Consider the following 26,159-nt stretch of genomic DNA (forward strand, 5'->3'; position numbering starts at 1 on the left):
GGTTGCAGAGGGCGCGGAGCGAGCTGCGAGCGAGTGAAGTCGGGTCTGCGCTGTGGCCGCCGCCGAGAGCCCCATGGTATTTCTATGAATGTTTTCACCATAGTAAATGAATCCCCACTGTGGCTTAGTCAAGTTATTTACGTCTGTTATTATAGACCATGCTGTAATAAACATCCTTATTCATACCACTTTGGTACTGTTTTGGTGTTTCTATTGGGCAAATTCCAAAGAAAAATCACTGGATCAAAGGGATGTTCACTTAAAATAATTTTGCCTCATAAAATTGCATAAAACTAGGTTGCATAAAACCAACAATGTATGAGCATGACTGTTTATACACACCCTTTCTGAGAAAGGATGTAAAAGTTCTTTTAGAGCTTTCCAATTTGACAGGTGAAAAACCACATCCAATGTTATGTTAACAGGACTTTAACACAGAATTGCCTCTGACTCAGTTTGGCCTGAGGCCCCAAGGTATGTAATAATTCCTGTAATTCAGATTGGGGAGTTGAGCTTCCTAGTCTGGACTCATTAATATAACGGAGCTGATAGGGACTGGCTTGCAATTCTCAGCTACTCACTCTCCTCTAGTGTGCAGTTCGTTACTCAGTCGTGTCCAGCTCTTTGGGACCCCATGGACTGTAGTCCGCCAGGCTCCTCTGTCCATGGGATTCTTCAGGCAAGAACACTGGAATGGGTTGCCCTTTTCTTCTCCAGGGGATCTCCCTGACCCCGGTCTCTCACATTCCAGGCAGGATCTTCACTATCTGAGCCACTAGGGAAGCCGCAGTCTGTAAGAAGCACCGGAAAAATAAAAAACGGCAGGGGAAACTGGTGATTACAATAAGGGTTTCTCTGGACAGTGTTGAAACTCTGTGAGTTTCACTTCCCTCCCGGCTGGTCAGGGATGAAGTGCTCCGTGAGGCTCAGTGAGAGCCAGTTCAAGATCATCTCGTTGACACAGGACTGGGAAAGTCTGTGTCTGGAGGCTGACCAAAGCAGCCTGCGGCTTCAGAGAAGGAAGTGGCCACGTCTGCACTGATGTCAAGTCAAAGGTGTGGCCGTGCTGTTGACCGGAAGTGGACCCCCGTGCAGGGTGCAGTTCGCAGCTTTCTCGCGTCCTGGCCAGCAGGACCCCCTGGAGAGGCGAGGCGAAAGAAGCGGGACCGATGGATGGCCAGGGCCAGCGAGAGAGTTACAGGCAACAGTCGGCTGTTCAGCAGCGGTGGCTGTGCCGCAAGGCACCTGAGGTGCCCTCCGCAGTCTGTGCGTGTCCTCTGAAGCACCGTGAAGCACCGCGAGGAGAAAGAGTCCACTTTACAGTGTACCCTGGGTGACTTCCCTGGTGGCCCCGTGGTTAAGACTTTGCCTTCCAGTGCCAGGGGTGTGGGTTTGATTCCTGGTTGGGGGGCAAAGATCCCACATGCAACCCGGGCCAAAAACCCAAAACACAAAATGGAAGTAATATTGTAGCAAATTCAATAAAGACTGGAAATGATCCACATTAAAAAAAAAAAATCCTGAAACAGCTATCTCCGACCCAGTGGAATTCTGTAACAAAGTATCCCAGACTGGGTGGCAGAAACAGTAGAAGGTTACTGCCTGGAAAATCCCATGGGTGGAGGAGCCTTGTGGGCTGCAGTCCATTGGGTCACTAACAGTCGGACACGACTGAGCGACTTCACTTTCACTTTTCACTTTCCTGCATCGGAGAAGGAAATGGCACCCCACTCCAGTGTTCTTGCCTGGAGAATCCCAGGGGCGGGGGAGCCTGGTGGGCTGCCGTCTCTGGGGTCGCACAGAGTTGGACACGACTGAAGCGACTCAGCCGCAGCAGCAGCAGCCCGGCTGTTCTGGGGGCCCAAGTGTGCAGTCAAGGTGTCAGCATTTCTCCTGAGCTGTGGCAAAGGGCCTGCTCTAAGCATCTCTGCTGGGCTGGCAGATGGCCGCCCTCTCCCTGTGGCTCTTCGTACCGTTTTCCCTGTGTTGGTCTGTCATGCGTCCAAAGCCCCACCTTTTATAAGGACACTAATCGTATTCGATTAGGGCATAACCTTGGTTACCTCACTTTAACTTGATTTCCTCTGTGAAGATCCTCGCTCCAAATAAGGCATTTTTAGGTATTGCTGGTTAGGACTCCAGCTTACCTTTACTAGGGGGAGAGGAGGGTACAGGTCAGCTCCTAGCAGGTGCCATGACTGTAAGCCATCCCAAAGGGGTCAGAGGTGAGGGGTCAGGGGCAGGAAAGGTCTTAAGTGTTGGTACATGTGCAGAAATGAGAACTAAAGGCCCCTCCCCTTGCCTCCATTTTTGTTTTCACTGCTCTCTCTCTGGCTGAAACTGAAAGAGGGGAGCAGCTTTACTTTTAAATGCAATTCCAAGTTTCAATTATTACACAATTTTGGACATTTTAGTTACTGAAGTCAATATGTTTTCTGTGACTGGGAGTGACAATACAACTCTTTTTTTTTTTTTTTTAAATCAAAGAGTGAGGAGAAAACACAAGGAAACGGCCTTCCAGAGTGAGTCTGGATAAGCAGTAGCAGGCTAAGCTGTAGCTGATTTCCGATAGCATCCTCTGGGCTCTGCGTAGTGGCCCTGCTTGCCTCCTGGTTACACACTCTGCATATTATTTTTGGCTGCACCCTGCTGCATTCGGGGGTTCCCTGACCAGGGACTGAACCTGGCCCCCTGCCTTGGGAGCACAGAGTTTTAAACACTCAACCACCAGGGAAGTCCCTAATTTGCAATTAAAAAAAATTACTAGAGATGATGAACTTTTCTCATCTTTTTGGTTTCATATCTTTTTGTCTGTTTTTCTGGATGTGTGATTCCCTTTTTTGTGTGTTTTGAGTTTCAATCACACTGTTTATTTTTTTTCTTCCAGATTCAAAGCTTCTTGTTGTGTATATTAATTCCTGTTCAGGTGTATGTGTTTTGAATTTTTTTCTTCTTTCAGTACGTCCTTTAACTTTTTTGAGGCATGATGATTATAATTTTTTAAGCAGTAAAATCTACCAGTAATTTTAAGAGTTTTTTAGACTGATCATATGATTATAAGGGACAGAGGTAAAGCTCTAACATAATTCTTTTCCAAGTTGAAAATCCTCATTTGGTATGTGACTTTATAATGTACTAAATTCCCACATTTTAATTGTTTGAGTTCCTTCTGACATTTCACTCCACTCCCATAGTCTCTCTGTTCTGAAACCAGTGCCTCACTGTTTTAATTATCATTACTTTATTACACATTTTTACATACATCTGGTCAAGTTCTTCACTTTTGCACTATACTCTGTGAAAAAATATTATGGCACATTTTGCATGCTTGGTCTTCAAGATAAAATTTAAAACTGTTCTTTTCCTTTTTTTTTCATTTCACATTTATTTTATTCCTCCAGGTATATTGTTAGGTTCTTTGAAAACATGAGAGGGTAGCTTTTTTATTTCATTTATTTTTCTTTTAAAAAAAGTTTATTTATTTTTAATTGGAGGGTAATTGCTTTACAATGTTGCTCTGGCTAGAGATTCCAATACTACGTTGAATGAAAGGGATGAGAATGGGCATCTTTGTCTTTCTGAGCTTGGAGGAAATGTTTTCAGTTTTTCATGGTTGAATAAAATGTTGGCTTGTAGGACTATCGTATATAGCCTTCATCATATTGAGGTATATTCCCTCGATTTCCACTTTGTTGATTCCATATTATTTTTAAATGGGGGATAGTATTTGGCGGTAATCTTCCTTCTTCTTTCCCTTGCATCTTCACAAAAGTAGTCAGGCACAACTGACCCCTTCTTGACTACTTTTGAACTGTGGTGTTGGAGAAGACCCTTGAGAGTCCCTTGGACAGCAAGGAGATTAAACCAGTTAATCCTAAAATAAATCAACTCTGAATATTCATTGGAAGGGATGATGCTGAAGCTGAAGCTGAAGCTCCAATACTTTGGCCACCTGATGCGAAGAGCTGGCTCATTTGAAAAGACCCTGATGCTGGGAAAGATTGAAGGCAGGAGGAGAAGGGGATGACAGAGGATGAGATGGTTGGATGGCATCACCAACTTGATGGACATGAGTCTGAGTAAACTCCGGGAGTTGGTGATGGACATGGAAGCCTAGCGTGCTGCAGTCCATGGGGTCGCAAAGAGTTGGACACGACTGAGCGACTGAACTGAACTGACCACTTCCTGTGGGAAGCAAGCTCAGCCTTTACCAGCCAGGACCACTAGAGGTCACAAAAGCACTTAATATAGTCACTGAAACACCGGAATGCAGTCTGGAGCATTAGCGGTTATGCAAAAAGAAATCCACACAGATTGCATTTAATTAAGGTTCCTTGTCAAAGTGGAATTGTGATTCCTCATAGCAGACCCATCGTCAGCCTCACTCCCCTGTCCCCTACCCCTGCCAGTACAGATGAACACAGTTAATCACTAGTGTGCTGAGTGACATCAGTCGTGCCAACCCTCTGTGACCCTATGGACTGTAGCCCACCAGGCTCCTCTGTCCCTGGGATTCTCCAGGCAAGAATACTGGAGTGGGTTGCCATGCCCTCCTCCAGGGGGTCTTCCCGACCCAGGGATCGAGCCCACGTCTTTTATGTCTCCTGCATTGGCAGGCGGGTTCTTTACCCCTAGTGCCACCTGGGAAGCCCACTCGATCACTAGGCAGGAAGTTAAAATGAGGTTTTCATACATGAAACCAGCCTAGGATCCTTGCTCTTTGCCTTCCATGCCCCTCTTTTTCCTTCCATGTCAATCATTAGAGCAAATGTTGGGTGTGGGACTCACACACACACACACACACACACACACACACACAGTTTCCTTTGTGTGTGCGTGCAATTGTTGAGAAAAGGTCGTCTTGGTCTGATTTTTATTTTTTGGCTGTGCCATGCAACATGTGGTATCTTGCTAATAGTTCTTTGACCAGGGATTGAACCTGTGTTCCCTCCATTGGCAGCATGCAGTCTTAACTGCTGAACCACCAGGGAAGTCCCAAAGTCATCTTTGTTTAAAATTTCCCCCCATGTTTCACTGCTCAACTATTATGCGTTGAATGGAGAAAACGTAGAACTAACAGAGAAGCAAACAGACAAAAATTGATCACTAGTCATTCTATCATGCAGAGGTAACCACCACCACACCCTGGGCTGGATGATATTGGGATGTTGCGTAGTCTAATTTCTTCACTGGGCTATGCATGGATGTCTTTTCATGTTACCAAGCATTCATCTTCAACATGAACTGTAGGGGCTTTTAGAACCCCATCCTATGGCTCCCCTGGGGTTCGCCTGTTTTGCTCTATTGTTGGACATACAGAGGGCTTCCATCTTCCCCAGGCTACAGATGTCATATGTTGTGTGTGCACGCACTCAGTTGTATCCGACTCTTTGAGACCCCGTAGTCTGCCAGGCTTCTCTGTCCATGGAACTTTCTAAGCAAGAACACCGGGGTAGGTTGCCGTTTCCTACTCCAGGGGATCTTCCCGACCTAAGGATCGAACTTGTAAAAACTCGCAACAAATTAAGTGTAGAAGAAACGTGCATGGGCGTTAGGTCGTGCCAGTTGTCTGACTCTCTGCAACCCCGTGGACTGTAGCGCAACAGGCTTCTCTGTCATGGGGTTCTCCAGGCAAGAGTTGCTGTTTCCTACTCCAGGGGATCTTCCCCGACCCAGAGATCGAATCCACGTCGCTTCCGTCTCCGGTGTCGGCAGGCGGGCGCTTTACCGCCAGCGCCACCTGGGAAGCGCATTTTCTCGCCACTCCCTGAGGGCCTCTTCCACGACGGTGAGGGTCCTGGCCGTTGTCTGGGATCCTGTGACTTCCTGACAGCTGTGAGGGGGTGGGGACCTGGGCCTGCGGCCGCGCTTCTCTCCTGGGGGCCAGGCTGTTGCCAGAGGGCAGGTGCTGGCTCCGAGATGCCGGGAGCGGTGGCCTGTGACGCAGCGGCAGTGAAGTCTGTCCGCGTCTGGGCCCAGTCTTAGGGAGTCTTGAGGATGCACTGCTAAAGCTTCTTCTCTAATCGTCCCAGTTGCCTTTTGTAAAAGTTTATTTTTAAATTGAAGGATAATTGCTTTCCAGAATTGTGTTGGTTTCTGCCAAACATCAAGATGAATCAGCCATAGGTATACACCTGTCCCCTTCCTCTTGAACGGCCCGACTCTCTCCACATTCCACCCCCTAGGTTGTTACAGAACCAGGTTTGAGTTCCCTGAGTCACACCCAGCTGATGTTTTGATTCTTACATATCTGTGTCCTTTCATGCTTTCCCCCTTCCTATAAATTTCAGAATTGGGAATTTTTGGGGTCAAAGTTGAGTATATCTTAGGTCTTCTGATACATGTTTTCATATTCTTCTCTAGAAAGTTTGTACCAATATTGACTCCAACAAGCAGAGTTTAGAGTTTCTTTGTCTTAAATTTTCCTCCCAAAGACCTGTAACTACTCCAGTGTCCTGGCCTGGAGAATTCCATGGACTGTGTAGCCCACGGGGTTGCAAAGAGTCAGACATGACTGAGCGACTTTCACTTTCACTTTTCATGTGTGTGGTGTACACATGTATACATATGTAGAATAGGGTGAGGTTATCGATACATACCTATATTTTACATCCAAAATATTATGTTTTATTTATGGAGCACAGTTACAGATATATAGCTACCTTTAATATATGAAACATATTATATGCTAAATTTCTATTAATATTAAATATAACTATGCATAAATATAAATTATATAAAATATATTTGAAACGTGGTTTACCCAGAATAAATATTGGAAGTGGAAGGGGAGAGTTGTGATATAACATCATTGATGTAGTGAACCTGCTGGGAGTTTCATATGGGATAATTTTTGTCACATGTATGGATGAATGTGTGTGTGTGTGTGTGTTTATAATAGGTGATTTGAAAAGGAGTACTTGGTATAGATATAAAAATTTTTCTTAAAGATTTCCTTTATAGAAGAAAAGACTGTGTCAGTTAGACAATCAAAAAAAGGCCAGAATGACCTTCCGATGTATCAGCCGGGGCCCCTTTTCCCTCACCCTACATCTCAATGCTGTGTCACCGTCATGGTAAACCAGACTTCCTTCATGGGTCACAGACGTTGAGACTCCAGCGATTTGCTTCGTTTATTTTACATTGCGGTTTCCATATTTTAACCCGTAATATGGTAGCGTCGAAAATACCCACTTTGGGGGGGCATAGATTTCAAACGAAGTGAAATGACAATTCCAGCCATCCTTCGGGGGACGTTTGGAAGAAGCTCAGTCCGCCTCCTCTTAGTACTGCGTGAAGTTGGCTGTGATGTGCTCGTGGTTGAAGGGCACGTAGTCAGCGACTCCTGGAAACAGAACAGCCGGCAGTGCCCGCGGTGCCCGCGGCCGCGCCCGCCTCCCGCCGGCCCGCCCGCCACGCTGGCTGCCGGTGGGCTGCGGAGCCGCTCAGTCGCGTCCGACCCTTGGCGACGCCACGGACTGCAGCCCGCCAGGCTCCTCTGTCCGTGGACTCTCCAGGCGGGAGCTCCGGAGTCGGTTGCCATTTCCTTCTCCAGGGGACCGTCCCCCCCGCGGCGGGAGCTGCGTCTCCGGGGCCTCCCGCTTTGGCAGGCGGGTTCCTTACCACCAGCGCCCCCTGGGCAGCCCGTTAAATTGGCCAGGGGTAGGGGAACAAGACCCCACTCCCTACTCCTGCCTGGAAAATCCCGGGGACGGCGGAGCCTGCTCGGCTGCCGTCCACGGGGTCGCGAGGAGTCGGACGCGACTGAGCGACTTAGCAGCCGCGGCAGGGCCGCAAGACCACCATCGAGTTGACTTGTATGAAGGAAGCATGGAGTTGGGATGTTGAGGCCTTTTTTCTCAGGCTCTCAGCTGTCGTGTGGAGCAACTCTTTGCCCAAGCCCCTTAGATTGTGCCAGCCTCCTTCCCTCCTCTATACATTGGACTATTAGTATTTATGCTGAAGAATTATTTCCAGGATTAGAAATAATGACTGCCAAGTGTCTAATACAATATTTCACATAATAAATGCGCAGGAAAGGTGTCACTATTAAAATGGTGTAGGTAAGCCAAATTTAGAGCATTCACGTTGGGAACGCATACATTTTGGAGGACTTAAAGAAGGGCAGCTGGTTGAGAACTTTGTCTTCTGGGCAGGGAACACAGATTATGACATAGCTGATGATTAAGTTTGAAGTAACCAGGCGTCAGAAAGCTTGACAATTCCAGGCCCAAATCGTTTTGGATCTCAGAGGACATTTCTACCCCCAGAGAAGAAAAGGAACTAGCAGACAGGAGAATAAGCCTGGCTTAAGTTTCCAGGGCAATTAAAGAGATGGAAACTGTGAGAGAGACAATGGCAATAGTGACACGCGCTTTTGAGCAAATAGGGCGCAAAGCGCAGCGGCCTCGCTCCTCTCTAGCCCTCACCATGACCTACAGGGCGGCGCTGCTCCCAGCTGATGGCTGTGGGCACTGGGGCTCAGAGAAGCGCCATCATCTGCCTAGTGCAGCTGGAAAATAAGAAAAGGGGCTTTAGGAACTGCCTGGTGGCCCCGTGGTTAGGACTCAGTGCTCTGCCAGGGCCCAGGATTGATCCCTGGTCGGGAAACTAAAATCCCACAAGCTGGGCTTCATGGCTAAAAAAGAGAGAGAGAAGGGGTTTCAAACCAAGGCTTCAGTTCAGTTCAGTTCAGTTCAGTCACTCAGTCATGTCCGAATCTTTGTGACCCCATGAATCGCAGCACGCCAGGCCTGCCTGTCCATCACCAACTCCCAGAGTTCACTCAGACTCACATCCATCGAGTCAGTGATGCCATCCAGCCATCTCATCCTCTGTCATCCCCTTCTCCTCCTGCCCCCAATCCCTCCCAGCATCAGAGTCTTTTCCAATGAGTCAACTCTTCACATGAGGTGGCCAAAGTACTGGAGTTTCAGCCTTAGCATCATTCTTTCCAAAGAAATCCCAGGGCTGATCTCCTTCAGAATGGACTGGTTGGATCTCCTTGCAGTCCACGGGACTCTCAAGAATCTTCTCCAACACCACAGTTCAAAAGCATCAATTCTTCGGCATTCAGCCTTCTTCACAGTCCAGCTCTCACATCCATACATGACCACTGGAAAAACCATAGCCTTGACTAGACGGACCTTAGTCGGCAAAATAATGTGTCTGCTTTTGAATATACTATCTAGGTTGGTCATAACTTTTCTTCCAAGGAGTGAAAATTAGAGATACCAAGGGAACATTTCATGCAGAGATGGGCTCAATAAAGGACAGAAATTGTATGGACCTAACAGAAGCAGAAGATATTAAGAAGAGGTGGCAAGAATACACAGAAGAACTGTACAAAAAAGATCTTCACAACCCAGATAATCATGATGGTGTGATCACTAATCTAGAGCCAGACATCCTGGAATGTGAAGCCAAGTGGGCCTTAGGAAGCATCACTAAAAACAAAGCTAGTGGACATGATGGAATTCCATTTGAGCTGTTTCAAATCCTGAAAGATGATGCTGTGAAAGTGCTGCACTCAATATGCCAGCAAATTTGGAAAGCTCAGCAGTGGCCACAGGACTGGAAAAGGTCAGTTTTCGTTCCAATCCCAAAGAAAGGCAATGCCAAAGAATGCTCAAAGTACCGCACAATTGCACTCATCTCACATGCTAGTGAAGTAATGCTCAAAATTCTCCAAGCCAGGCTTCAGCAATATGTGAACTGTGAACTTCCTGATGTTCACGCTGGTTTTAGAAAAGGCAGAGGAACCAGAGATCAAATTGCCAACATCCACTGGATCATGGAAAAAGCAAGAGAGTTCCAGAAAAAACATCTATATCTGCTTTATTAACTATGCCAAAGCCTTTGACTGTGTGGATCACAAGAAACTGTGGAAAATTCTGAAAGAGATGGGAACACCAGACCACCTGACCTGCCTTTTGAGAAATCTGTATGCAGGTCAGGAAGCAACAGTTAGAATTGGACATGGAACAACAGACTGGTTTCAAATAGGAAAAGGAGTGCATCAAGGCTGTATATTGTCACCCTGCTTATTTAACTTCTATGCAGAGTCCATCATGAGAAACGCTGGACTGGAAGAAACACAAGCTGGAATCAAGATTGCCAGGAGAAATATCAGTAACCTCAGATATGCAGATGACACCACCCTTATGGCAGAAAGTGAAGAGGAGCTAAAAAGCCTCTTGATGAAAGTGAAAGAGGAGAGTGAAAAAGTTGGCTTAAAACTCAACATTCAGAAAACGAAGATCATGGCATCCGGTCCCATCACTTCATGGGAAATAGATGGGGAAATAGTGAAAACAGTGTTAGACTTTATTTTTTTTGGATCCAAAATCACTGCAGATGGTGACTGCTGCCATGAAATTAAAAGATGCTTACAAGGTTACGTGACTCTAAGATCTTTCTTATATGCTTGCCTGCAATTCCACAAATTCTGACAGGCCAGATTTTGTTAAAGTCGTGACAGGTGCTAGGGAAGACATCTCTCTTGCTGTTGTCTTGGACAATGAAGCATCTCGACAAAGCTTCAGTCTGACTCTGCTGTGACTCTACTGACTTTACAACTGTGTGAAGGGGTGGTCACATCTCTGTGAACATTGGGTTGACTTCACATCATCCTTAGACAAAGTAGACTAGTGCTCTTTAGGGCAGAGAATATTTTAGCGTTTGTGCAAACACTTTGGAGATAGTTAGGGTTTTTGCTGAGTCTGTGTTTCCTTCTTTGCAATTTCTCCAAGCAAGCATTCTTCATTTTGGCAATTTTTAAAAACACTAGTGTGAAAGAAGGTGAACAATGGACCCTGACGGAAGCTATGGACGTGATTCCTGCTCCATCACATACTACGTGTGTGCCTGGGGGGAGTCTCTTTTTCTTTCTGAGACAGTTTTTTTCTGCTTAAAAGGAGAGTCAGTAATACCTACAGGGTTGATGTGAACAGGAACTGAAATACCAGCACGGCACGGATAGCTGTTACTTTTATCCCTCTCACCGATCTCCTCTGGCTGTGAGTGTGCTGTGCTTTAGTTTCACGCATACGTGTCTTTTAACCCCAAAGTGGCCATCTTCTTAGACCCCGCACTTGTGTTTTTTCGTCTTTTTTGTTTACGTCTTTCTCATCTGCTTTTTTTTTTCTTTAGCTCTTACTACCGTAGGTCAATCCACTTTTCTTCACTGAATACTTTTTCCACTGGCTCAGAGTGGTGTTAGAATTCTTGACTTTTTTATTTGTTGTTGTTTTTCTGAGCCACATAGCATATGGGCTCTTAGTTCACCGATCGGGGATAAAACTCTCGCCCCCTGTAGTGGAAGTGTGGAGTCTTAACTGCTGGACCACCAGAGACGTCCCAGGATTCTTGATTTTTTTAAAAAAAAACTATTTAAAATGACTGCTCATTTGTTATCCACTTATCTAGCTAACATTACTGTTTCTTCATGATAGATGTGCATGTGTACAGACAAAGCTGCTATATATACAGCTATTGTACATACACATACTCTCACAAGTATTTATTGACTAAATAAATGAATGAATTAAATATGGAAATGAAAGAATTTAGACTTCAAACAGTGGGAAAAGTGCCTACATTCCTTTTCTTCACTCACCTTCTATTAAAGGTGTTCTGCCACTCAGGAATTGCCAATATGTCTTGTCATTAACATTTCCAGCGATATTGTTAATTGAAGAGACCTCAAGTCCCCAGGATGTCATTGTGGTTTCAAACCTGTGAGAAAAATATCACACGTGATTAATGCCTCGCTCCAAGTCAGGTAATAAGAAAAGATGAAGGGCCAGAGGCGTTCCAAATGCTTCAAAGATCAGAAAAAGATGCCTGAAAGAGAAAGTGCAGATGACTTATGAGCAGACCATTCACTTCACTTGGAATTAAATAACAATACAAATGGGCTTTCAAAAACATCAATAAGCAAATTAAAAAATGTTAATGTCCAACAATGGGCAAAAAAATTAGGTGAGTGATGGAATAAATATCCAAGATCGACCCTTTGGCAGTTAGAAAATTCATATTTTTCAATACTTTCAGTGACATGGGAAAATGCTTATGCAATAATAGTAAGTGAAAATGTGGGGTACACATGGGATGAGAGATATCTATCTATCTCATGTGTGTATGGATCACAAGTATTTGTAATACACATGCAGAAAATACTTGTAAAATTATAGAAAATACCAACAGTGATTATGTTCTGGGTTGACTATGGATGCTTTGTTTTCTTCTTTATGCTTTCCCCCCACAAAATTTCTCCTATGTGTATTTACTACATTACAGTTAGAAAAATAAAATTCAGGCAAAATTAAAGCTAAGATTGGAGAGGAAGTAAAGTATATTCAGAAGATTGTTGGCAAATCAGGTGTTCTAGAAATGAGATCTTTATCCTGGCCTGTTCTACAGAAGTTGGAGAAGTTCTGGAGCTGGTCTGCGAGCTGCAGACACATGTACTTATCCTAACCCTGCGCAGCCGCTCCCGTGTCACTCATTCGTCAATTCCTTGGCCTTTGTCAGTCTTTCTCCTGGACGTCTCTCTGCAGAACTTGGATTATGTCATCTTTCCTTTGAAAGTAACTCATCTTTTCCTCCCACGACTTAGCATCTTCCCCTTCCTCCTCTTACAACTTAGCTTCTCCATATTTCCCTACTGTTTCTTTTTTTGCAAACTATAAACATTCCCCAAAGCTTAATGTTGTCCTTTTAATTTTATTTTTTTCCTCAGTTGGGCAGTGGAAAGAACATGGGCTTCGGAATCAGTCAAATGTGGCTTCAGATCTCAACTCAGCTAGTGCCATGTTTTGTGATCTTTAGAGCATTACTTAACGATGTTGGATCTAAGTGGTTCCATGTGTAAAATGGGAATAATTCTGTCTCAGGTTTTAGTGGAAGCATTGTATCTGCCGCCTACAACACTGTCCTTAACTTCCGCCATCGCCTCTGTCAGATGAGAACCCAGTCTCCTTTGCTTACCCTGCCCTCTTTTTCTAGGACTTCTTTTCATCTCCGAAAGCTTCCCGATGATTCCGTTTCAAACTCAGACAACTGGACTTGTCTGAAGGGATTGTTTTTCTCTGAAGGATGTTCTTTCTCCCTGACAGTCCCATCGATGGTTCTGAAGCTTCTTTCTCTTGCCTCTCCACGTCCAGCCCCTCGCAAGCCCTGGGGCGTCTTCCTTGGCAGGAGCGCCTTTCTCCTAGATAGAGTCCTCCTCACTTGGTAGAACAGCTCCGTTTCTGTGGTCACGCCCTGGCTTTCCTCCTAGTCATTCATTCTCCAACCCAGTTAACATTTCGCAACACTCTTCTTTCTCAAAAACTTGCAATGCTTCACCCCAGGTGGAGTCCCATTTCCTCAGCCTGGGATTTCCGGCTGTCTGTGGTATCACTCAATTTATCCCTTCAGGCCCCGTTCACTTAGTTCAGCCCTGTGTTCTGTCCCTAGTCAAGCTGGTTTATTCATGGACCCTAAATCCCTTGCTCAGTTCTGTCTCAAATGCTTCATCCTCCTCTAAGAGTCAGAGGAACTTATACCCAACACTTGTTAACTCGGGGGTGACAAAATCCCCTCTTCTTGGAATACCGTCCTTTCATATCTTGCTGTATAAGGCCTCTTCTTCGAGACTTCCTTGACCCTTCTCATCCTCTCTGTGCTCTCTCTCCTTTGAATTCCTGTTTTGAAAACTCCATCATCATCTATTTAATTTTTATGAGGGCCTTTCCTCCTTACGAGATCACAGGCACCTCGAGGGGCAATTCGATAAAGATCGGCTACTTTGTAAGAAGGAGAAAAAGCAGGAATATGAGCACGGAGAGAGAGAGAGAATGGGAGTTCAGACTGAACTTGGAAGGAGCGGTGAACGTCGCCGGAGCACTCACTTGAACTTGGGGTTTCGGCGCTGCGCTTCCTCTAGGACGGCAAGCAGCACAGACCCTTGCTTCACACTGACGCTGATGGTCACGTTGAAGAGCAGCTCCACGCCCCTCAGCTGGTTACTTATGGTGTAGACGACAGTGATGTTGGAGGCCGAGGTGGGAACAGGGCTGGGAAAGTTGGACTGGGTTGGTTGTACCTCTTGATCTGTGAAGAGCACAGAGGCCAAACTCAGTAAAGATTATGGAGTTCGCAGTCTAGGTGCAAAATCTCTGTTATTGGCAGAGCATCACAGAAAGCATCTCAAGAAATAACAATGGTTCTGTGTCTTTTGTGGAATGTTCTGAGAAACTTGTGTGATCTATGAAGCTGTCTCCCATCCTAGAGAAATGGTCACAGCTGAAGAACCGACAGCTCCCTTAATAATGAACATTTCTTTTCTTAAAAGAGTTGTTAAGCTGAAGGGAGGGTTGTGAGCCCTAAGTCACATATTGTACATGGCACTCCCTGTTCACCTGGGACTTTTTGTTTACCCGAAGAATCTGGAAGCAAAGGTAAGATGTTTCAGACCATTTAACAAAATCCCTGGGTAACTAGTGTGGAATCCTAGGAAGGACTCTATGGCCACCTTGTTCATCCTGGGAAATCTTTGGTAAGCAGCCTAAGGAGTTAGGTGAGTGTGGCTGTGTTTGGTACAATTGGAACTGGATTGCTTAACTGTGGTCTCTGTAGACTCTGTCCTGAGACTGACAAAGAGCTTGCTAATCACCGCTTCTACCAGAAAGTTCAAGCAATGTAAGAAGAATCATATTTTATGTTAGTATGTGATTAGAAAGAAATATATAATACCTCTGTGCCAGGTTTTCACCCCACCCCTGTGGTGCGCTGTGAGCATATTTTTATATCTCTAAGTCTTGACTGTAAAGTCAACTTTGTTCTTCTTCTGAGCTTCCCAGGCAAACTCAATGATTGGTCAGACTTTCTTTGCTTTTGCACCGTGTGACGCTTCTATTTCTACTCAATACTTCTTTCTTTTTAAAGATGTTTTTGATGTGGACCGTTGTTTAAAGTCTTTGCTGAATTTGTTACAATTCTGCTTTCATTTTATGTTTTTTGGCTGCTAGGTGTGAAGGGCAGGGAAGCCTGGCATGCTGCAGCCCATAGGGTTGCAAAGAGTCAGACATGACTGAGCGGCTGAACACATATGGGGTCTTAGTCCCTTAATCGGGGATCGCCGCTTCACCCCCTTGATTGGAAGATGGAATCATAACCACTGGAGTGCCAGGAAGTCCCTACTTAATATTTACTTCACTCTTCCAAATGCTGTAGTTTTTGTCTACATTTTACCTCCTGGCTTTGTAAAGAGCAGATATGATAAGACAGCATCATGTTTGGTGTGCTTGTCAAATGGATGAAGGAAGTCATGCTAATTTGTTAGGACCATGGACCATCTTTCTCCACCAGCATCCCACAAAATGCCTTACCTATAGTAGGTGCTCAGTAACCGTGTGCTGAATGACGTGGACATGGGACTGAATTCCAAGGGCAGGACAGCATGGCTGCCGCTAACCTACAGCTCTGGGGGACTGGACGTCAGATGTGGCTCTGCCTGCCTGGACGTCACAGGTATAACAAGCCCTTATGCCACTTACAATTGGCCCAGTTAGGTCCACCTGTCATTCCTGGCCTAAGACGCCACTTTATAGGGAGAGACAGATGTTCAGAGTCCTTACCAGGGCTGCAGGACACTTGGGGCACATCTAGGTAGGTCTTGCCTTTCAGTGAAGGGAGGATTTGGGCAATGGACATGGGGTTTTGGAATTTCCCCTCCTTGATCTCGTCCAGTACAGTATCCACGGTCTGCTGGCAATCCCACTGCTGGTTAGGCCTCTCAGGTGTCACGGAGAGAGCCTGGGGCCAGGGGGAAGACACACACACACGCACAGGTTAGGTATAGCTGAGAGCTGGCCTTTATAAGTCCTGTAAGGGTTAGACTCGATCACTGATCTTTGTGATCAGCCAGAGGTTCCAGACGACGTCTCTCTAGTTCATAGCCATGTCCCCGCTGCTTAGTGCAGTGTCCGTCACACAGCAGTCCCTCAGTAAACATCTGAGCTACATTTAGACTGAGGCTTCCCAGGTGGCTCAGTGGTAAAAAATCTGCCTGCCTATGCATGAGAGGTAGGAGACCCAGGTTCAGTTCCTGGGTCGGGAAGATCCCCTGGAGGAGGACATGGCAACCGATTCCAGTATCCTTGCCTGGAGAACCCCAAGGACAGAGGAGCCTGGTGGGCTGTAGTCCATGGGGTCGCATTGAGCTGGACACGACTTGGGGACTGAACGGCAACACTTACATCCAGGGAGTGCTATCAGGGCTGTGGTACTTGCTCACGGTACTTAGATGTAGAAGGGCGAGGAGCGCTGGCAAAGCAAGCCTCTGGGGAGCTCTCGTCTAGGACAACCTGGCCGTCTCACCATGGGAGACCTCTTCTGCTCTCTGCTCTGCACACCCTTCCGGGTACTGGCCCCTCATTTGATCACACAGGACCACCAGCCAGAGGTTCCTTAGCCCAGGCCACGGCGGAGGACGCGGGGGTGGTGTTGGAGAAGACTCTTGAGAGTCCCTTGGACTGTAAGGAGATCCAACCAGTCCATCCTAAAGGAAATCAGTCCTGAATATTCATTGGAAGGACTAATGCTGAAGCTGAAACTCCAATACTTTGGCCACCTGATGCAAAGACCTGACTCATTGGGAAAGACCCTGATGCTGGGAAAGATTGAAGGCAGGAGAAGGGGACGACAGAGGATGAGATGGTTGGATGGCATCACAGACTCAATGGACATGAGTTTGAGCAAGCTCTGGGAATTGGTGATGGACAGGGAGGCTTGGCGTGCTGCAGTCCATGGGGTCACAAAGAGTCGGACATGACCGAGCACCTGAACTGAACTGAACTGAAGGCGCTGGTGATCATCTTTCTCAGACACTTTGAAGAAGCAGGAGGGAAGCAGAAAAATCAGGACTGAGAGATGATAGAGTGATCCCTAATATCTTATTTGAGACCTTTATTCTGATTAATTCTGAAACCACCTCGATCCTCTAGTTTATGTGAAATGGTAAATCTCAGTTTTGTTTTTTTCCTCAAGCGGAAACTGTTGGAGTTTCTGTTATTTGCACAATGATTCTTGATGAATACACGGCACAAGTCACTCTACTGAGCTTTCTGTCTCATTGGTAAAATGGAAATCAGAGCTCCTGCCCTACCTTTGGAGCGGTCATTGGAGGTTCAGTTGGGATGCTATGCAAAAGCATTTTTTTTTTTAAATAAAAACTTTTTTTTTTTTTAAACAAGTCTCCTGGGATCTTAGTTCTCCAACCAGGGATGGGATCGGTGCCCCCTGCAGTGGAAGCCCAGAGTTTTAACCACAGGCCTGTCGAGGAAATCCCTGCAACAGCATTTTGTAATGTATGATGTGGAAGCTGTCCTTCCATCTCCCTCTCTTTAGGGTTGTACTGACGGGAGCCACCAGAGCATGTTAATGTGCTGGGTTTGCTGACAACTGATTCACTTGAAGCTTTGAATGAAAAATGGGAGAGGGGAGCCAGACATGGATCTGAGCTGGAGAAACAGTGTGAGCACACAGGCAGTTCTGACAGGCACTGTTGACGTCCACAACCGTGACAGTGGCTCTTCCCAGAGTCCACTTTACTGGGCTCTGTGGTTAAAGGCCATCAGTTAGGTTTTCCCAGACACCACATCTTGTCTGCTAGCCACGTTCCCCTCCCAGACCCCGCTAAGCGATCTGTATCCCTTTGGGATAAAACATCACGAACACCCACTCTTTAGGAAGGAGTGATGCCTTAAGCAAAAAGAGAAGGGGGCAGCCGAGGATGAGATGGCGAGATAACAGCACTGACTCAGTGGGCACGAATCTGAACAATCTCGGGAAGACAGTGAAGGACAGAGGAGCCTGCTGCAGTGCCTGGTGCTGCAGTCCGAGGGGTTGCGGAGACCGACACGACTCAGTGACGGGACAGCAACATCGATGCGTTAATTGTTAGAAGTCAATAATAGCTCAGCAGAAGTTTACAGCTTGGCAGGAGAGGTTTACCTCTCCAAGTTAAGTTCTTGCCAGAGGAAACTTGAAAGCATTGGCATGTTGCTGGAAGAAAGATCAAGGATTCAGGAACAGAGGGAAGGCCCCATGAGTGCCCCTGGGAAGCCACGTGAGTGATCTAGGTCACTTGAAGGGCAATGATAGCAGGCAGAGGTGGCTGCAGGCTGCAGAGGAAGCTTAACTCACCTTATTCCCTGGGCAGAGACCACAATTATTAAAATCCGCATCATATCTGTGATCCTTTTATACCTTTGCTATGATGGGGAAAATGAAATCCCAAGAGAGTCATTTTCCCAAGATTGTGGTCAACCCGGGATTCAAGCTCAAGTTGTCAGAGCTTTAGAAACCTTGATGCTGAAGCTCCAATACTTTGGCCACCTGATGTGCAGAACTGACTCTTTGAAAAAGACCCTGATGCTGAGAAGGACTGAACGCAGGAGGAGAAGTGGGCAACAGAGGATGAGATGGTTGGATGGCATCACCAACTCAATGGACATGAGTTTGAGCAAGCTCCGTGAGATGGTGAAGGACAGGGAAGACTGCGTGCTGCAGTCTGTGGGGTTCGACACGACTGAGAGACTGAACGGCAGCAGAAACACTTGGCTTTCGATGCCAGAATATTTCAGATTAGAACAAGTTTATATAGTTGACACCTGGTGGTTTCAGACTTCAGATTGCCTGGGTAAGAAACTGGCATGATGGGGTTAGGCAGAGGCAAGAAAGCCACCTGACCTTTGATATTTGGATATGAATGAGGCCCTGCCTTTTTCCAAGGACAACTTTAATTCTCAGGTACAACTTATCACAGTGTACCTTGCAGAATTGACAAACCAAATTAGCAAAAGCAAACACCTGTCTCTCTGGTACTAAGGAGAGCAAGGTTATCTTAAGTGAGTCATGAACAAAACACCATAGATTTCTTCCAAACTTCCTTTGTTTCACTACAAAGCTTTCTAGACCAGAGCCCTGGGAATACTCTTGTGTGATTCAGCCAGTAAAACAGTGTTTTGTTCTCTGGCAAAATTCCACTGACTGCAACATGCTGTAGAAACTGATTTTATTTTCATTAGTTGGTTCCGTGGCACACGGGGGATTTTTATCCACTCTTATGTGTAACATGAAACAAGTTCTAGTCTATTTATGCCCTTTGCTGATTTTTATCTTAATTTTTACAATATTAAAAAACTGAGATGTCATTGACGTGGAACATTGTGTTTGTTTCAGGTGTACAGTTCATCTTATGTTTGTATATACTGTCGGATGATTGCAGTATAGTCTAGCCATCCATTGCCACACATGGTTTCACAGTTTTTATGCTGTGATGAAAACTTAAGAGCTACTCTGGTAGTGACTTTTAAATATATAATATAGTACTGTTAGCTATAGCCACCATGCTGTGCATTGCATTGCTAGCTTAATATGCAGAGCACCAAGCCATTCTGTCCATCCGCCTGCACTAATCCAGAGCTAAATTAGATTTAGGGCTGGCATCATAACACCGTGATTCTGTTTCTTAATTTTTTAGTGATGTATAGTTGATTTATGGGCTTTCCAGATGGCTCAGCTGGTAAAGAATCTGCCTGCAATGTGGGAGACCTGGGTTCGATCCCTGGGTTGGGAAGATCCCCTGGGGAAGGGAAAGGCTACCCACTCTAGCATTCTTGCCTGGAGAATCCCATGGGTTGTATAGTATTATTTTAGTCTCAGGCATATAGGATAGTGCTTCAGTATTTTTGCAGATTATACTCCGCGATAGGTTATTACCAGAAAATGGCTATAAAGCCCTGTGAACACAGCATAGCCTTGTCGTCTGTCTGTTTTATACCTGGTAGTTTGCATCTGCTAACCCCATGCCCCTAGTTCGTCCTCCCGCTTCTCTCTCGCTTTTGGTGACCACAAGGTTGCTCTCTGTATCTGCGAGAGTGTTTCTGTTCTGCGTATACATTCACTGTGTTATCTTTTAGAGTCTACAGGTAAGTGATGTCATACAGCGTTTGTCTTTTTCTGCCTGTTTAACTTCACTAAGCATAATATTATGATTCTCTGGTTCTTGGGCGTTCCATGTTGGCAAGGTCATGGTGCAGGTTTTCTCTTACTCCTATAGGGCTCAGAAGGTAAAGAATCTGCCTGCAATGTGGGAGAACCAGGTTTGATCCCTGGGTTGGGAAGATCCCCTGGAGAAGGAAATGGCTACCCACTCCGGTATTCTTCCCTGGAGAATCCCATGGACAGAGGAGCCTGGCAGGCTGCAGTCCGTGTGTGTGTGTGTGTGTGTGTGTGTGTGTGTGTGTGTGGTTGTATTTGGAGCTATACAAATACAGGGGAACACTGTCCAGGGGAACACTGCACAGACTGTGAGCTGGATGGCCAGACGCATCTGGCGTTGCCATGTAGTAGGGATCTTTGTGAGGCTGAATTGACATCAAGAGAGTAAAACAGCTTGACAAAGATTAGATGTCTAGGCAGCTTTGGCTTATTTTCATTAATCCTTTTGAATATGATCCCACATGTTTTTGGGATCACGATACAAGGCAAGATGGAATCAGAAAAGTCAATGTTACTTGAGGACTTGCTCGAATAACCTTATTTTTAAAAATATACCAAACTCTCATTCGAAGTCACTTCAACTGTGTCCGAGACACTTTTCAACCCCATGGACTGGAGCCTGCCAGGCTCCTCTGCCCATGGGACTCTCCAGGCAAGAACACTGGAGTGGGCAGCCATGTCCTTCTCCAATGCATGAAAGTGAAAGTGAAAGTGAAGTCGCTCAGCTGTGTGTCTGACTCTAGCAACCCCATGGACTGCAGCCCTCCAGGCTCCTCTGCCCATGGGACTCTCCAGGCAAGAGCACTGGAGTGGGGGCCATGCCCTCCTCCAGGGGACCTTCCCGAGCCAGGGATCGAACCTGCGTCTCCTGTTTCCCGCATTGGGAGGTGGGTTCTTTACCACTAGGGCCACCTGGGAACTTTTATGAACAAACTGATCATTATTAATAGTAAATGAATACATTTCTTGGAGTTACTATTTTTCCCCAAGGAAACAAAGAGCGTCCATGTATATTTGTTTTTCTACTTTACCGGTGAAGCAGAGGGGAGTTAAGGCTTACCTGCATTTTTTTGGTGGCGGGGGGGCAGGCTGTGTGGCGTGCGGGGCCTATTTTCCTGACCAGGGACTGAACCCGCCTCTCCTGCAGGACGCATTTACCTGCATGGCGAGGCCAGTGCTGTAGATGTCTCCGATGATGCCATTGTCTCGGATCCTCGTGCTGATATCCTCCACGATCTTCTTTAGCAACTGAGCAAACAAGGCACGGTACCCATCCTCTGCACCTATGGGGATCCTGTTGTACATACAGGTCAGAGCCAAGGTCGCCACCGCTCCTGCGTCTGTGAATCACAGCAGAGGGTAAGCCACCCCCTCCACAGTTTGAACAACCAGCATTTCACTGTTGGATGGCTGCGTTCAGTGGGGGCTTTCCTAGGGGCTCAGTTGGTAAAGAATCTGCGTGCAGTGCAGGAGACCCGGGCTTGAGTCCCTGGTCAGGAAGATCCCCTGGAGAAGGAAATGGCAACCTCTGGCACTCTTGCTGGAGAATTCCATGGACAGAGGAGAGGGACAGGCAGCAGCCCATGGAATCGCAAAGAGTCGGACACGACGGCGGGGCTGACTTCGGTTTTTCACTTTGCTGCATTCAGTAACCTCCCTGACCCTTCAGGACAGCCTGTGAGACAGGCCCTCTGATTGTGTCCATTTCAGGGATGAGGGTATGGAGACTCAGAGCGGTCGGGGGAACCGCCCAGGGCGGCATAGCTGGTAAGGAGCAAGGGCCTGAGTGGCGCCGCAGGACGCCACGGCTCACGCCTCAAATGAAAGCCAACTGGCAGCACTTTCAACCCCACTTCGCATGTCCCAGCGTTTATCTGTCAAAAAGTCAGTGCTTGGTGAAGTTCCAGCCGTCGTCACTTCTCAGCGAAGCCTCCTCTGTCATCGCACCCAACAGGCGCCGTCTCTTTTCTGAACTCCTCCAGCATCCGCTGTTTGTACCTGCTTCGTCCTCTCTGCCCTCTCTCCTTACCCTGCCGGGAGCTCTCAGATGAGGGGGCGGGTGGGGCCTGCCTCCTCCGGGGTACCTGGTACAGGGGTCCTCGGCCCTTTCCTTCTTATTATGTGTGAACTAAATGGACAAACTCTGGCACAGTGAGACCAGAACAGACCAGAGACTCGCCAGGTGGCATTTTTCCCTCACTAATCTTTTCCTCCCTACCCTAGTCTCCACCCCAAAGTTGTATCATCTCGCTGAGGACGACAGTGTTGGCCGAGAAGTCCCAGGTTCCTGAACTGGCAGAGACGCCCCAGCCACGAGAAGGTCCCTGATGAGAAACAGAGGCCAGTCTGTGTTTGACCCACAGGGAAGATACCTGAGCAAAGATCGACCTGAGTGTTGGTCTAGTAGGAACTGAAATGAGAGAGGTCGTCGAAGCTGCATATGTAAGGGGTGAAAACGTGGGCTGATGCTGTTGCTTAGACAGTGGCGGAGGAGAAAAGGTGACCACAAATGAGGGACCTCACAGAGGGCATTGTGCTGAGAAGGGGTCATTATGTGTGATGGGGTGGAGGAGAGAGTGTCCATTCACAGGCAGCCTCGCAGGATGCAGGAAGGAGGTTCCAGTGCATCCTTGAAGGAGAGCGTCAAGGCTTTCAGGTTCAGAGAGGAGCTGTTTAATGTCAAGAGAATGTTTGGATGTTGTAAGGAGAAGCCCTGAGAAGAATAGAGTGTGGACGCATCAGTTCAGTTCAGTCGCTCAGTCGTGTCCGACCCTTTGCACCGCAGCACGCCAGGCCTCCCTGTCCATCACCAACTCCCAGAGTTCAGTAGGGATTAAAGAGGAGGCTCAGGGTGGGCTGAGTCTAGACGCTGGTTTAATAATTTAACTGCTGTTGGGACGACTCTTGACTTCGATGACATGCTTATTGGTTCCAGTGGAGATTCTGGAACTGCCAGACACGTCAAGCTTTGTCCCGGTTTTCTGTTTTCCTTCTCTCTTTCGTGTGTACCTTATGTTTTATTTATCCCTTGCATGTCCACCAAGTGTCTTCCCAGGATCTCTCACCTGCTGGCATCTTCCCAGCCCTCCCCTCCTCCTCCATGGAAAGCAGCCCCTCCACGGTTCCCCCAGCTCTACCCCTCAGTGGCCTTGGTGTTCCAAGCTCAGGGAAGTGTCTGAAACCAGTGACTCACCCACATCAAAGGGAGAGGAGCTGGCCAGCAGGGTCTTGGCGAAGCGGGCTGCTATGGGTAAGGTCGTCTCTGGGTTGTTCTGGCACAGCGCCAGGATGGCCAGACTGGGCCCATAGAAGGTGGAAGCGTAGGAATCGAGGCCTTGAGAGAGGACAGGAGCCTGCGTAAGACTAAAGGTCACCGTGAAAAAGGAAAAGCCAGACCTTTGAAAAGGACATGGCTAGAAATCCTGTCCAAAAAGAAAGATACTGTATTGCCAAGAGATAACTTCCTGTGTCTCAGAACAAGAATGGCATCTGGCAGGGGAACAGAATCAAAGGGAGGCTGCTGTCTTCAGGGGAAGGCGTGCAATCCGGTCCTCCCGGGAGGGCAGTCTTTTCCAGTTCATTGGACCAAAGTGGAGATCTCACATGGGGATTATCAGAGTGACCTGAGTGGAGGAACACTGGGTCTCTTGCCTCCATGTCCACCCTCCCCTCCTTCTCTTTACAGATTTAAAATTCTCAGGAAGGGCCATTTGCCTCGCTTCCCCACTCCCTTCTGATGAGGTCTTACTGGAAGGTGTCCAGTTCTCCATCTGGGTCCGCAGAGTTGATACTTTGTCCCCAGGGTCTCGGCAGGAGGAGGTGAGGGCCATGATGGTGAGGCCGAGCTGACCAGCGGTCAGTTCTGTGGAGGAGAGAACAGTACCGTTAAACAAAGGCATTCTCAGAGGGGAGAGCTCCAGTGGTCAGGCTGAGCTCTCTGCTTCTTTCCATATCATTTTGATTTTTTTAAAAACGATGTGATCAGATAGTTTTTTGACCTTTCTTAAGGAAAGAAGTGTGGGAAGACACTGTAGGAATGTTTAACCTGGTGACCTCTATGTGGTTTGACCACCTCATTCGGATTTCCTGGTATCTGTTTAGAAAAGCAGCAAGAATACCCCTGCAAGTTCATGTGGAAACATGTCTAGTTACAAGACGCTTTTAACCCTACTCAAGTTTCTCTAACTTGGACCTCAAGGCGACTCCTGTGAGGCAGGCAGAACAGAGACTTTATTGCTTTTGTTATTATCGCTGTTCGTGTTTAAAGTATTTATTCTTTTTGGTCATGCCATACAGAGTATGCGGTCTTCGGTTCTTCCCCAGCCAGGGATTGAACTTGCATCATCTTGCATTGGAAGTGTGGAGTCTTAACCACTGGACCGTCAAGGAAACCCTGCTATTAGTGTGACTGTTACTCGAATGACCTGCATTTTGTGAACGACGGAGGTGAGGTTGGTGGGAATCTGTGAGCCCTTCAGGGTCACAGAGTTAGTAGGTGGCGGAGTCAGACCTGCAAGCCTGCTCATTTACGTTTAATCTGAGCTCTTTCTGCTTTGCTGCCCTCCTGTGTGAATGCGCCCACCCGAGCTTCTGTCCTTCCGGGGATGCAGGGAAAGGTGTTTGGGTGACTTAGGCACCGTCACAGGCAGCGTTGGGTGGAGGGGCTTGGGGAGGGGGTCTGGGAGTGGAGGTTCAGGGAGCCCGCCAAGGGGCTCTGGTTTCTCACCGGCTGTGTCACTGGCCATGAGGTCGAAAGTCAGGAGCCTCTGGGCCTCCACGTTGCAGGCTCCTGCCAGGTTCATGGCGATCAGGATGCTGGGATTTGGGAAGGTGGAGTTGATCACTGAGTTCTCCATGAGAGCTTGGATGCCATCGACCCAGGGCTGCTCTGCTGAGGGAACAGCTGCGAAGGGCAAAGCCATTTACTAAACCCCTCATCCTCACTCTCTCTTCTCAGAAATGTTTTCTGCTCTCTTAGGAGAAAGCGTCTTTTAGCTTTGGTATCCTTGGGGATGCCCCCATTGGGGGTGATTATTAAAGAGAAATGGAGAAAACGCCGAGGTTCCCTTTTGAGGCCAGTTAGTCCCTGCACGCATGCTCAGTCACGCAGTCGTGTCCGACTCTTGTGACCCCATGGCCTGTAGCCCGCCAGGCTCCCCTTTCCATGGGATTCTCCAGGCGAGAAGACTAGAGTGGGCTGCCATGCCCTCCTCCAGGGGATCTTCCCCACCCAGGGATCGAACCTGGGTTTCTTGCACTGCAGGTGGATTCTTTACCATCTGAGCCCCCGGGGAACCCCAGTTAGTCCCTACATCTTTCCAAGGAACTAAGGTCTTTAAGAAAGTGATTTTTCACTTCCAGCATCAAACGCTGTGGCTCACAGACATTTCACGCTGTTTCCAGCATGTTCCCAGAAATCACCGATTCCCTTGCATCCATCTTTTTCTCACTTTGCCATGAGATATAAGAAGGACCTGGGCTACGACCTAGCCTCAGCGGGCACCCAGCCTTCTCACCACCAATGGCTCACGGGCAGGACAGTCACCGAGGGTCTCCCCCCAAATCATCAGCCATCATTCCTGCAACAGCGTTTCAGCCTCTCTTAGTGTGAAATGCAGAGACTTGCCTCTCAAAGAACTCACGCCACGAAGTCGGGAGAGATGAAGCGTACAGACTCACACCCTGCAGGGAACCCCTGTCACGACTGCCACTTTCAGGCTCTCTCATCACTAGATGCCAAGGTCTGAGCTTTCTGCCAGGGTAACCGCTTCCTGACCTCCTTGGAAGCCATGCCCTACTCACAGCATGAGCTTCGGGTCTGGGTGCTGGTCCTCGTCGCAGCCCAGAGAAGGGTCAGGAGCTGGAGGGCAACCCGGGCCATGCTTCTGCCTCCTGGTGCGTCCCGTCTCCTGTTCCCGAGTCCCGCTGTGTGCAGGTGTCGTGTTGCCCTGCTTCCCCTTATATATGCGGCTCTTTGTAAAGCAGCCTGCCTGCTCCCCAGCCCAGTCACTCCTAAGCGCTTATCCTGATTTCTGTTTGCTCACGCAAGCTTGCCTACTCCAGAGCCTCCAAGGCGTCTGAAGGTCATGTCTCGGCAGCACAGTCAG

General features: G+C 47.4%; 1 protein-coding gene across 1 annotated transcript; it reads right to left on the reverse strand.

Moving 5' to 3' along the window:
- Nucleotides 1-7,283: 7,283 nt before the first annotated feature.
- Nucleotides 7,284-25,933, reverse strand: CBLIF (cobalamin binding intrinsic factor). Its single transcript, XM_068989145.1, has 9 exons — nt 25,855-25,933; nt 24,779-24,955; nt 23,801-23,914; nt 23,246-23,386; nt 21,211-21,392; nt 15,624-15,801; nt 13,896-14,097; nt 11,618-11,736; nt 7,284-7,345 (listed from the first exon to the last, which is right to left on the reverse strand). The coding sequence occupies exons 1-9, from the start codon at nt 25,931-25,933 to the stop codon at nt 7,284-7,286; spliced, it is 1,254 nt and encodes a 417-aa protein (XP_068845246.1).
- Nucleotides 25,934-26,159: the final 226 nt, after the last annotated feature.

This window comes from Capricornis sumatraensis, chromosome 16 (genome assembly GCF_032405125.1).
Source record: "Capricornis sumatraensis isolate serow.1 chromosome 16, serow.2, whole genome shotgun sequence".
Lineage (NCBI taxonomy): Eukaryota > Metazoa > Chordata > Mammalia > Artiodactyla > Bovidae > Capricornis > Capricornis sumatraensis.